The 13,950-nt window shown below is 32.4% G+C and overlaps 1 protein-coding gene across 1 annotated transcript; it reads right to left on the bottom strand.

Moving 5' to 3' along the window:
* Positions 1–316: 316 nt before the first annotated feature.
* Positions 317–6,573, bottom strand: LOC109812439 (ATPase 11, plasma membrane-type). Its single transcript, XM_020376402.3, has 22 exons — positions 6,322–6,573; positions 6,064–6,157; positions 5,853–5,972; positions 5,621–5,719; positions 5,397–5,534; positions 5,125–5,259; positions 4,820–4,999; positions 4,523–4,729; positions 4,216–4,335; positions 4,010–4,129; positions 3,771–3,893; positions 3,583–3,687; positions 3,349–3,493; positions 3,042–3,206; positions 2,684–2,922; positions 2,483–2,515; positions 2,298–2,379; positions 2,052–2,212; positions 1,503–1,688; positions 1,123–1,305; positions 841–1,019; positions 317–735 (listed from the first exon to the last, which is right to left on the bottom strand). Exons 2-22 carry the CDS (start codon positions 6,115–6,117, stop codon positions 639–641), a joined length of 2,871 nt encoding a protein of 956 aa, XP_020231991.1. The 5' UTR covers positions 6,118–6,157; positions 6,322–6,573; the 3' UTR covers positions 317–638.
* Positions 6,574–13,950: the final 7,377 nt, after the last annotated feature.

The following is a 13,950-nucleotide window of genomic DNA, read 5'->3' as shown; positions in this document are numbered from 1 at the left end:
TTCCACTCCACTCAAGGTTAATCCTCTTGTATTTAAAGATTTGTTCACTTTACGATATATAAAACTAAATCTTTCTTTCAACCGTGGTGAGAGAATAAATTAGTATATGTCGTGACCATATATTAAAAAATCTAAAGCTTTCTTTACATGACGGAACACAATTTCATTCACCTATCACGCACTCAACATGAATCTGAAAGTGATTCTCCATTTCAATAGAGAATTTAGCATTAATCATGTTCCAACACGTCCCAAGTTTATATTTCTCACGCAAGCGCAAGCACACACGATATAACATAAAATCAAAACTGAACTCTTAAGATAACGTGCTTTTCTTATATTCATAAATTGAAGTTTGAACTCTTGAGGGATATGATTGAGGGAAGTACAGTGGAATTTGGGTTCAGAAGCATAGAAGATGAACTCTAAATTGCATTATGAAAACTGTATAGAAAAAAGTGACAGCTATAGTGAAAAACAAGATACATAGATAGACCTTTCAAAGCACTCTTTTAAGTGGTCAAAATGGTGAGAAGAAATTGAACTGACTACAGTGTAACCATCATTACTTTCTACTCCTCTCAGCATTCGGCAACATCCCCTTTACAGTATCAGTATGCAAATATATAAAACCATATTCAGACCGTGTATGCTTGCTGAATTGTGTCTACATCAATTCCCTTCAACTTCAAAACTGATTCCACATGACCCTTTAGTGTATGCAGTTCTCGCAGCCTACACAAAAAGGAAACAAATAAATACATAAACTTACGTGGTTAGCATATAGCAATGTTGTGATGTTACTGACACAAGACCAAATGATTAAATAATGATGTCTACCTTGCAATTTCGGCTCTCCGTTTGGCTTCTTCAGCCATTTGATTGAGTTCGTTGAAATGTGTGCGCTCAGTGAACATCTTGGTGTCAGGTGGCTGTAATCCATGCAATGTCCTTTGTGCATGGGCCCATTGAAGTTCCCTTTGTTCCTTTCCAAAGTCCTTTTGCCTTGTGAATGCAATCTACATGACAATGAAAAATCCATGAGCATGTAGCAAAAGGTAGTCACTAATAACTAATAAATGCCTTCATAGGATACAAGTTAGTAACAAATGCTCTACTTACCCTTTGCTCAATGACAAGCTCCCAAGCCCTCCCACTCAAAGCATATCGAATTAAAAACTTGATGATGTCAAGTGGGATGTAGAATATTATGTTATACAACCATATTACACCAGCCCAACCCCAACCTATGCCTTCAATCGCAGCAAAACTCCAGTTGGCATATACTGCAATCAAAGTGGCAATCTGCGAAAAAACGAATCAATCACCAAAGTGATCCTTGATGTAATTTGAAATATTGTAACAGAATAAGAACTTGCTTGGATAATAGTTAAGAGCTTCTCTGCTGAAAATAAAGCATTTTTTCCCAGTAGAAGAACTCCCAAAAACTCTTCTAAACTAAACTTGTATTCAAATAGATTCTACATAGTTAATTGACTTACCAGCTGAGCAATCACGAAAGCTGTCACGAGCAAAATACCAGGACGTTCAACATAAGACCAACCCCGGGACCGAGTCACAAATATTAGGGCCTGACTAATAGTGCTCACTTGAAGATAGATTGCAGAGGCCAGTTTCCGAAAATCATCATGAGCAGTTTTCTCAAGAGTAGAAACTCCAAATACTCGCTGAACAAGTACCAGGTAACATAAATGAATGAATCACCAAAAATCATCAATAGCAACACAGAATCCAGGTAAAGGCATAAATTGGCACTGACAAACAATTAATTAGGAAACATTAAATTGTAACGTCAGTGAATCATAGAATCATATTTCATAATATTAATGGAGTCTCACTCAATTAGTTGAGCAAAGTGAGTTGTTGTAAACCCTCTTGGTACCAAAGTTCAATTCTCATGAATCAAAAAATATTTCATAGTACAAGGATGACGTAATGTCGCATGCATCAATGTCACAATAAACTCCAATTATGACTAAATTTAATTAAACTAAAGAATAATTTGGGATGGAAATCGTCAAAAGATATACCGGGAAGAAATTAGTTTTGTATGCTGCCCAAAAGAAAATGACCGTCATCATTGCCAAATAACTTCCGAGCACAATGCCAGTAGTAAATATCTCAGATAGTTTCCAGCTATCAGGCAGAGGTGATGGTTTTACTCGATCTTTTGAAATTGTCATGATAGTACCTACAATGTCATAGATTACCAGAATATTAGCTGCGGATAAAACTCAATCACAAAGGCAAGCCGAGGGAGAAAAGAAACAGCTAACCATCATTCAGAATGGCGATAATAAGCACCATAAAAGGTGGAAAATCAAACTTCCATATGAGAGCCAGTAACATGAAACCAAGCTGCAGGAATACCGTCAGAATATTAGACCAATCCCCATGACCTATTTCATCAATGATGATATCTAAGGTGGAAAATATATTCCAGAGCTGCAAATTAACTTACTACAATACGAATTGTAATAGAGACAGCATAAATCTGCATGAAAGAATAAACAAATGGGTCAAAAAAACTATACTATAAGGCCAAGTGCACAAGGCCTGAACAAAACACATTCCCTCAAAAATAAATAGAAAATTCGATGAATTACTATCATGGCATAAGAAATGATTGATAAGAAACTGCAAAAGAAGTTCAACTGCTCACTGTATAATTTTTCATTCTCTGGAAGATAGCTCGGCTTGTCAAGACTGCACTAATAATAACACTGAGGCCAGGTTCTGTTAAAACAATATCAGATGCACTCCGAGCCGCATCAGTTGCATCAGCAACAGCTATACCAATGTCTGCCTTCTTGAGTGCAGGCGCATCATTCACTCCATCACCGGTCATTCCACAAATATGTTTCCTAGCTTGCAAGCGTTTAACAATCTCATACTTGTGTTCTTGCAAGATATAAACCAATTAGTATGAGAAATAAGCATATACTTCTCCTGTTAATCTTTCTCCCAATATATGCTCAACAGCTTTCAAAACAAACAGTATGATCAACATAAAAGCATACCAGGAAAAACACCAGCAAATCCATCAGCTTTTTCAATTAGTTCATCAATGGGTAAAGCAGAAATGGATTCATCCTTATCCTGCCCAAGTAATGCAGATGAAGGATACATATTTGTTCCCATTCCCAAGCGACGGCCAGTTTCCTTTCCTATAGCTAGCTGATCCCCTGAGAAGAAAAAGAAAGATATATAAATGAATGAAATTATGAGGATATGGTATTAATAAGATTAGAAAAATAAATTATGCTGTGTCCATGATGGAAATCAGATTAATTGGTCTCTAAGTGGGGAAGTAAATATGTAATATGCCTGTAATCATTTTGACATTCACTCCAAGGTTTAGTGCCCTGCGTATTGTTTCTGCACTGTCATGCCGAGGTGGGTCAAACAGAGGCAAAAGGCCAATAAACTGCCATGGACCACCTGGACTCTCTTTCCTTCCATCTGGAACATCCTGTATAAAATGGATAAACCTAAGTAAACAATTATAGCATTCATCAAGTATCATTTAACATTTAAGAGAGTACCCAATGAATCAATTACCTGGAATGCTACTGCAAGGGATCGTAAACCCCGCTCTGCAAACTTATCTATAACTGCATGAACTCTACGTTCAATGTCTGATTTATTGTGCGCGAGATTAAGGATCTAGCAATCATGGCATAATCGTACAAATCAGAAAAAGAATGAGACTTTAACAGAAATTTATGAGAACAATGTTAGTAAGTTACCTGTTCTGGAGCACCTTTGCTTACTCTATGCATTTTACCATCACGATCAATATAAGTCAATGCTGTCCTCTTATCAGTGGGATTGAAAGGAAGAAAATGTACTTCTTGGATACCAAGACGAGCCTTGATAACAGCAAGTTAGAACAGAAAATTAATTTACAAACTTGAATACAGAAAAATTATGAGGCTTGCAGTATGTCATCAAAAGAATCGCAGTGAACAATATATCAATGACTAACCTCCTTTGGATCAGCCAACATCCCTACTATGGCAGTGTCTATTGCATCTTGATTCTCAAGTCTTGAAGCTTGAGCTGCCATCAAAACAACAGTATCTGCATCCACTCCTTTTGCAAAAACCTTATTGGTTAAAACAAAAATAATTAGAAAATGTGCATATGGTTCAAAAGTGTTGGTCTTATCACTGCAAGTAACCAGCATCCAACCTCAATAAGATTTTTGTCAACAGTAAGCTTATTTAATGTTAAGGTCCCAGTCTTATCACTGCAAAGCACATCCATGCCTGCCATCTCTTCAATAGCTGTCATCCTCTTTGTGATAGCCCCCTGCAAACATCATAACCCATGAACCATTAATTATTGTCTATGAGTCTATTTGGATATAAACTTAGAAAAACATTTTTACTAAAAAAAGAATTCTTAATTTTCAGTAAAGAAGCTCCCAAAACACTTTTAAATTCATATCCAAACACACTTTATATCCACCAAACACACTCAACTGAACCTAACTGACCTGCTGCGATAACCTATGAGAACCAATGGCCATAGTAACTGAGAGTACAGTTGGCATGGCAATTGGAATTCCACCAATGAGAAGTACAAGAAGGTTATCAATTCCAGGGCGATATTCTCGATCTTGGATCGGATACATAACAATAATCTCAATAATCATCCCCACAGCAATTGAACATATGCAAAAGTTCCCAATTGCAGTCAAGACCTAAACATAAGCAGAAAATGGAACAAATTAAATCTTAAGCACAAAAGCAACACCGAGGATGCCAAAAAACAATGCCTACTTTTATGTTACCTTTTGAAAGTGTCCCACTTGGTTAGTGGTGTCTACAAGGTGAGCAGCTTTCCCAAAGAAGGTATGAACACCGGTGGCAATAACCACAGCTTCGATCTCTCCTTGTTTGCAGGTAGAACCAGAATACACTCCATCACCAGGTCCCTTCGTCACCGGCAGGGACTCGCCAGTAAGAGAAGACTGAAAAAGTACATAGCATAAGGACAAGCTGAGTGACACTAAATCATTTGGCATATAATGGACAAAACAGTGAATTTATATGATTGAGATGGAAAATGATAAGGGCAAACATATTAGACACACACCTGATCAATTTTCAAAGGATCCCCCTCAAGAAGACGAGCATCCGCTGGTATGATATCACCAAGTTTAATGCTAACTATGTCACCAGGAACCAGGACAGCGGCATCTTGCTCATTCCATCTACCATCTCGAAGAACCTTTATAACAAAGACAAAAGGAATGAAACTATGAGGGGAAACATAAATAGAAGTTAAATCCTTACCAAAGAAAAAGATTTTACAACATAGATATCAAAAGAATAAAGTATTAAACTGAAAGAAGCTAAACTTGGCACCTTTGCTTTCGGAGCAAGCCGGGCCATGAGAGCTGCAGCAGCATTACCAGCATTGTTCTCCTCAATGAAACTAATAGTTGAATTGATGATAAGCAAGGTGATGATACCAACAAAATCTTGCCAATCAGGGGGCTTCCCCTGCACAAAAATTCAAGGGACAATTCAATTAATCAATAAAAGCCATAACAATTAAGAACTCCCAAAGCTGCGTTAGCTCAACTCACCCCTCCATTAGCAAGTGCAATTGCCATTATAGCAGCAGCCTCCATAACCCAAGACAGAGGATTCCACATAAACCCCAAGAACTTCAAGAATTTGCTCTCCTGAAAAACACCCAGAAAGACAATCCTCCTCAAAATTCAAACTTTTTAAGTAGGTCTTATTCAACAAGTGACAAAGAAATTCCATGAATAGAAGAAGAAGAAGAAAAATAAAAGGAAGAGTGAAAGTGTGAACCTTTTTCTCTTCAAGCTTGTTGTGTCCAAAAATGACCAACCTCTCCTCGGCAGCTTCACTGCTGAGACCTTCTTTGCTACATCTGAGATTCTCGAAAACCTCCTCAATGGGAATGTTCTCCTACATTCAACCAAAAACAAGAACCATCAATGAAACAAAGAGACACAGCGAGGAATTAAGAGGCTCTCTCAAAGTTGTTCAGATCTGTTACCAAATCTACAGTTTCCTTCAACACAGCCTCCAATACTTGGGACTTGTCACCCATGGTAGACCACTTCTTCTACCTCTCCCAACTCTGTCTCTCACTACAAATATAATAAAACTTCTAAGAAATCAGAACAAGGCGTGCACAGCACAAACAAACCGTGATAGCTGACAGCACACGTACAAGTACTAAAGAATATTATAGTATGCAAAGAAAAATAAAGATAAAGAAAAAAGAAAAATGCTTGCAGTGGAGTTGGACAACCTTAATCTTTCTGACCCCAAATTTTGGGATCCAGGACTTAAGGGGTGTTCAAACTACAAGTGAAAACACAATAACAATAACAAGTACTCTGCAGAAAGAACAGAAGTAAGATAGCACAAGAAACAGCTTATGCAAACGGAAATGCAAGTGTGTAGGAGGAACACAGAGAGCCAAGTCAGTAACTGTAACCACTCACAACTCACAACTCATTCACCCCTTTAACTTCCCTTTCTCTCCTTATTTTTTAGATTTTTTTCTTCCTTTTCTTGTCTTTATTGTTTATTGTTTATTTGCGGAAAAGAATCATCAGAAGAGACTCCTGAATCGGAATGAATGTCACCTGTGTTAATTATAATTAAACTTGGTTTCTCTTTAATCACGGTTACTATTTTTATTATAAATTGTTAATGTTTCGTCTTCTTGCCCCATATTTTTCACAACTTTTAACGCATTATAAATATATAAATATATTAAATAAAACATAAATGTGACAGATATTAGTTGTCATAAATATTAACTATTTAGCTTGCTTAATCAATTTATTTTATTTTAAATTATAGCCTTATTGGAATAAATTGTATTGTGTCACTAGGGAATAAATTCTATTTTTAAAAAAATATTTATTTTATATATGTTTAAACACTAATGAATATTTATATCAATATTATAATTATAAAAAATGTATTTAATATGTAAAATTATTTACTTAATAGACTTAATTGTATTTTATATTCAAACATTTATTTTGTGGTGAATTTTGTTTCTAAATATTAGAATGTTACAAAGTCTATCTTTCATCAATTTTTGTTAAAATATAAATAGAATGTTGATGAAGCATTAAGTATAATTGTATTTTGTATCCTCAAAATTTCACTTGTTTTCAAATATATTTTTTCTTGTGAATGTTATCCCCAAATTTTGACGATATTACAAAATGTAACATTTTTTCAAATTATAGATGACATAACAATGGAAAACTATTTTCAATTTGTATTAATATTCATATAAAAAATTCAATATGTAAATATAAATATCACATATATTAATTAGGGATAAAAATAAGTTAGATTTTAAACAGGAGTTTATGATTTTATACGTTTAAAGTTTGACCTATTTAATAAGATAAATAAATAAATTAAGGCTTTAAAAAAATTATTTATTTAAAAAGTTAAATTTAGACTTATTAAAAAGTTTGTCAAGTCTAATAAGCTAACTTATTTATTTATATAATATAATAAAAAATTATATGCGTATTACATTATTAACAATATAATTAAATAAATAAATTTTAATACAAAAAATTAAATTATTAATCTTTTTGACATTTTCACAACATTTAAATGTATTATATTCTTTATTCATACAAAATCAAGAAATTAAAAATATAAATTCTACTTGTCACTTTGTTCCCTCTTTTCCTTCATTTTCATGTTTGTGTTTATATTTATAATATTTCAAATGAAAATTAAGGAACATTTAGAAAGCTTTCTTTAGATAAGATTATATGCTTTCATTACATGTGTGAATGTACATTACTGTATGTGGTATGTATAAGTTATTTCTCTTAAGTTATTTTTTATTTTGAATTTTAAATTTTAATAATAATAGAGAAAACTATTATTTTATAATATTAATTAAAAAACTCACACATATATTTAAAAATATAATTATTGACTTATTTAAAATTAAATTTATTGACCTATTTAATGTTGTTAATGCAAAATATATTTTTAAATAGATTTATAGGTCATGTCAAACTTTTATAAAAATCAAATCATACTTATAATAAAACTTATGATAAATAATATGTCAAGTTTAGACTTAATTTTATAGAATAAGTTTCACCTTTATATTTAAAGTATAGTCTTATCTATCATATTTCCATTCCTAATTTTAATATAGAAATCACATATACTAATACAAATACAAATGATATATAAGTTTATTAATACAACTAATATGCATATCATATAAATAGATTAATATAATTAATAAGATAACATTTGGAATAAAAATATACTAAGAAGACTTTAGTATAATAATTATTATTATTGTTTATTTTATATAAGTAAAGTTACAATAACAATTTTGATAGAATAGTAATAAATAATATTTATTTTTATTTAAGATAAACCAACCTATTAGGTTTAAAAAGCTTTTTAAATGATATAGAATTCAAATTTTTAAACTAAATATTTTTAATTTCATACAAAAAATTGTTTTGATAAAAGTTTTGAACAAACCTATTTTTTTAAAATAAAAAATAAAAAATAAAACTAGTTTAATATAAATATAATGAGTTAGTTATAGCCCTTGTGTAAGGATTTAACCTATTTTCATTATTAGCATACATAAATAGTAAACAATTCAATAATATAAAAAAAAGTTATATCAATATATTTCTTAAAATTTAAAACAATTATATATAAATATATGTTATATTTGTATCGATATATTATATAGATAAATTAATATATATATATATATATATATATATGAGAATATGTTTTATTATTAAAGATGAGAAAAGTAAATCATAACTTTTAGATTATTGATAAAAAATAATTAATAGTTAAGATTAAATTTTAATTATAGATATTTTCTTATAAAATTTTTACTATTATCTCTTCCACAACTATTAAAATCATTGGTAGCCATCGTTGTAACCTTCACCAGTACCTCTATCATCGTCATTGTTATTTTACTTGTTGTCACGATATAGTAATGGTGATAACAACAACAATAATAGCGACGATAATAATGGTGATAGAAGTTATAATTGTAGTGGTAGTAATATTAAGTTGTGAAAGGAATAATAGTATTAATCTTATATGAGAATGTCTATAATTGAGTTTTAATTTTCATCATTAATTATTTTTATATAATTTAGAAGCTATGGTCTACTTTTCTCACCTCTCATAATAAGACATGTTCATGCTCTCATTAAATATGTTTCATACATGGGAGCGTATCCAATGAGAGTATTAGGCCTGAGCACGAGATGGGTTTGGACCGGTTCAGGTTGAAATGCCCAGCCCAAATCGACTAAAAAAAATCAACCCATTTCCAACTACTATAATGATTCGAATTTGTTGGGTTTGAATTGGTCAAGTCTCGGATCGGGCGAGTCGGTTTAATCAGGTTGGGCCATATTGGACCCAACATTTTTATTTGTTATTTTTTCAAAATCTAAACAACTATTTTAATTAACTTTGGATTGACCTAATTTTTTTTTCTCTCTTTTATTCTCACCTATTTAAATCAGTGGAGTTATTATTATGGGACTTTTTTTTAAAGGGATTATAGGTCTTTTCTGTAGACTTTAATACTTAATAAATATATTACAAAAAAAGTAAATGAATAAATCACATATAAATTTTTGTAGGTATAACTATATCAATTTTAAGCCAATTTTTTTATATAATAATTATCATTAAATTTAAATGCAAATTAATAAAAAAGAAAACGACAAATCACATACATACACATTGTATTACTACTTTTAATGTTTGTCTATAATCCTTCAAATCTAGAATGATATTTGTAACACCCCGAATTTTTCCTATTAATACTACGAATAATTATTATTTATTTTTGTATTTATGAAGATTATTTCCTTATAATTATTTTGATTAATTAAATGGGTTTGATTGAAGTTTTAAAGGTTTTTAATAATAATCATTTATGAAAATTATTTTGTATAAATATTATTAATTATGATATTTTGTTATAATTATTATTTGAAGAAAATCATGTTTTAAATTATATTGATATTTTATTTTAATTTGATATATATATATATATGTTATTTATTTATTTATTAATTAATAATTCTGAATTTTCATAGCTCTAGAACGGGCCGTTCCAGTTTGGGAACGGGCCGTTCCAAATCAAGCATGCGTGGGTAAAATTTTAACCCAGAACGGGCCGTTGCACTTTGGAAACGGGCCGTTCCGGATGTGTTTATAAAGGACAAAGTCTTGACTCAGAACGGGCCGTTCTGGGTTTGGAACGGGCCGTTCTGGGAGAGATTTTTGACCATGTTCTATGTGCCCAGAACGGGCCGTTCCGGATTCGGAACGGGCCGTTCTGGCCGCGGCCTGATGCCTATAAATAGAGCGTTTTGCACTCTCTAAAACTCATTTTTTCATTTTCCAATATTTTTCCTCCTTCCTCTCTGAAGGCGAAGGGAAACCTAGAGGGGGCGACCAAACAAGATTCGGCTTCTGCTTATCGAGGTAAGGGGGAGTGAGAAATCTTGCTCTGGGTGTGGGATTGTATGCTGGGTAGTGGGATTGGCCCCCAATCTTGTGTTTGTTGTATTTTTTGTATGTCTATGTATGAGGGATTTTTCTCAACTGTATGAATTGAGATTTCTATGGGTTCCTATAGGAAACCCTAAGATAATGTATTGATAATTGTAAGAGGCAAATTTTAAATGTTTTCTGTTTTACCTTCTGAGTTTTCTGTTGTGTTTCTTGATATTTGTTGAGTGTAAGTATGTGCTTAATTTTGAAAATAAATATGTTTTGATATGATTTAAAGTGCTCTATGGGTTCCTGCGGGAAACCCTATGAGAAATAGGAAAAATATGAATATTTTATGTTTTAATTTCTGATTATTCTGTTATATTCCTTGTTTGATGTGATGTTAAAATATGTATTTAATTTTATAAATAAACGAGTTTTAATATAAATTAAAGTGCTCTATGAGGCTTTGTGAACATGATGAGAAAATGTGATAATGTGATATGATGATCTAATGTGAAATGTGATTGAGACATGAGATATGAAACGTGATAAAGAAATATGATGATGAAATGTGATGACGAATGTGATGATGTGATATGACCATGAGAAATGATAATGTGATATGAGAATGCATAGAGTCTTGATTGACATGCATCATTTGCATAAGTGTTTTAAGGGTACGATATGGAATACACCGCCAGAGAAGGCCCCCTAGTGTAAAAGCTTTGGGGATTAGTCCTTGGGGATAACTCGGTTTGGAAGTCCCAGTCTCGCCCATTGTGTGCATGGGATGTATCTTGCGCGGCTTAGCTATCCCGACGAGACTCTCGTAGTATATCCTTCTAGTGAGAGTGCGCAGAGGGTGTGACCCGGCATGTACTCCTAGACTACTCTTCGTGTATTGCTAGCGGCAATATGCCATGTGATGTTTTACTGGCGCCACATGCATGATAATATGTAGTCCGTGTCCATACATGTGCATTTTCAATGTTATATAATAAATTGATATTTTTATGTCTTGGATGAGTAAGATGTAATATTGTGTTAACATGTCTATGCTATATCTGTATTGTTTGTGTTTGGCTATCCGGTGTGTATTTCTACACTGTGAGCCAGAGTGAGATGTTTCTCACTCCCTTTTCTCGTGTTGTTTTGTTTTGACTGTTATACAGGTGATCATCAGCGTGAGGCTGAGGATGTTGATGATGAAGCTTAGGCTTCTATGTTGGGTTTTGCTCTGATAGGACATGGGACATCGGGACATAGATATGATTAGTGTTAAGATGTTTTTATTAAATTATTTTGGAAAATTCAGTTTTATTTCTTTGTAATTTTACCGACATGTTATTTGTATTAAGTTTATGAATGTGAACTCTTTACCCTTACGTGGTTGGAAATTTGATTTTTAATGATGAAATATTTTATTTTTTTATAATTACTGTATATGTATGTTGGGGTAGAGGGTGTCACAATATTTCACAATAAAACTAGCAAATATAATCATTCTCTCGAACTTAATACTTATCAATCCTATTTGTTACTTCTTTTCTACTCAAAGCTTCATCTTTTACCTTAATTATCTATGCTTCAATGTTAGCCAATAGTTCAAAAGGATCAACCAGACCTACACAAAAAATAGTAAGGTTCAATTATTCAATAATATTATACCATATTAAAGGTATATTCATAATTAATATTTAAGAGATATAATTTTTACAAAAAACAAGTTAATAACAATAAGGGTCAAATAAAAAAAAACACAAAGACATTTGAAATATGCACACACATATAAAATAGAACATAAGCCCCAAAGGATGTGAACAGAATAATGCTCTTGAGTTACACAAAATGTGGGTTGGCCATAAATACAGCTGAAAGCCTTGGGTCAAATAGTCTACTTTAAAGAGAGATCGACCAATAAAAGTATTGCAATAGTTTAGTCTTTGAATGGAAGGGAGATGGAAAATAGGGTCCATGCCTGATGAAAGGCGGAGGAAATCCTTACTTTTACCCACCACAAAAAGTAATAATAGACATTGTTCGACTAGCCAAAAAATAGTTGTCACCTGTACAAAATAGGGATTCATGAAAGGATCCTTTTTATGACAACATTGTACTTTAAAAGAGATTATTTATTTACAAAAGGAAACATTAGTGCAAACAAAAATGTCATTTGAAATATTGAAGATTTAATAATGATGTAAGAGAAGCCCATTTTAATAGCAATATAATAAGCAGACTAATGAATTCATTGGTTTGTCAAGAATTCTTGAGCAGTCAAACTTAGAGGCATAATCAATCAAAAAATTTAAAAGTTCAATTTGAAGAGCTGAAAATCAAGTCACTCAAATGATCATAGTTTCTTTATATAAAAAACAAATGAAAAAACAACACACAGGGGCAACAATAATCTTAAACGTGCCTATTTTTCTTTTCTTGCAACTCTTAGCAGCATCTAAACATTTCTCATCCCCTTTTGATGCGTTCGCATGAGTGTATCTCAAACAAATGCAGAAAGAGTCAACACTTGATTTATATTCCTGCAAAACATGATTTCTTTAAAGTGTTATCAAAAAAGAAATTGACAGAATGATAACCATGTTGACAAGTAGAGACCCAAGAAAGAAAAAATGACTGACCAAAAGATTTTCTAGAGGATACGAAGAAGAAGACGAATGAACCAGATCGTCTTCGTGGTAGTAAACAGAGAAGAGCAAACGATTACGTGATGGTAGACGTAGATAAGCGAATAGTGCTAGGGTTCATATTTTAGAGAAATCGAAAGTCTCTCGTGGTGTTAGGGTTTCTACAAGAAAGAACTGAACTAGTAATTTTATATATACCTTTTAATTCTTATGTCTCGGTCAGGTTTAGGTACCAACGGGTACAAATATTTTAACCCAAACCCAACCAAGAAAACCCATTCCAAACCGAAGCAACAAACTCGAAGCCTCAAAAATTCGAGATTGACCATCCAAAGTAAAAAAAAAAAAAAAAAATGCATGCGATTACCTTCGATTTTGGTTGGACCAAAAAATTTTGATCACACCTAAAGAGCATATCTTATTATGAGGAATGAAAGGAATAAATCATAATCTTTAGATTGTAGATAAAAATAACTAATAGTTAATATTAAAACTCAATTAAAGGCACTCCTTTACAAGATCATTACCATTATCTCTTGCATAACTATCGACATTATCATCACCCACCATTGTTATTATCATCACCGCTACCACCACCACCACCACTACCAATGCCATTGTCGTCGATGACTGCAACAACAACTATGGCAATGACAATAATGATGGTGGCAATTTTGTCATCACCATCATCGTCACCACCATCGTCGTTGTCGCCACATGATGGTAATGACGAT

The sequence above is a fragment of the Cajanus cajan genome, chromosome 6 (assembly GCF_000230855.2).
Source record: "Cajanus cajan strain Asha chromosome 6, NIPB_CcT2T_4, whole genome shotgun sequence".
Classification (NCBI taxonomy): Eukaryota; Viridiplantae; Streptophyta; class Magnoliopsida; order Fabales; family Fabaceae; genus Cajanus; species Cajanus cajan.
This window is presented reverse-complemented; position numbering and strand designations above follow the sequence as displayed.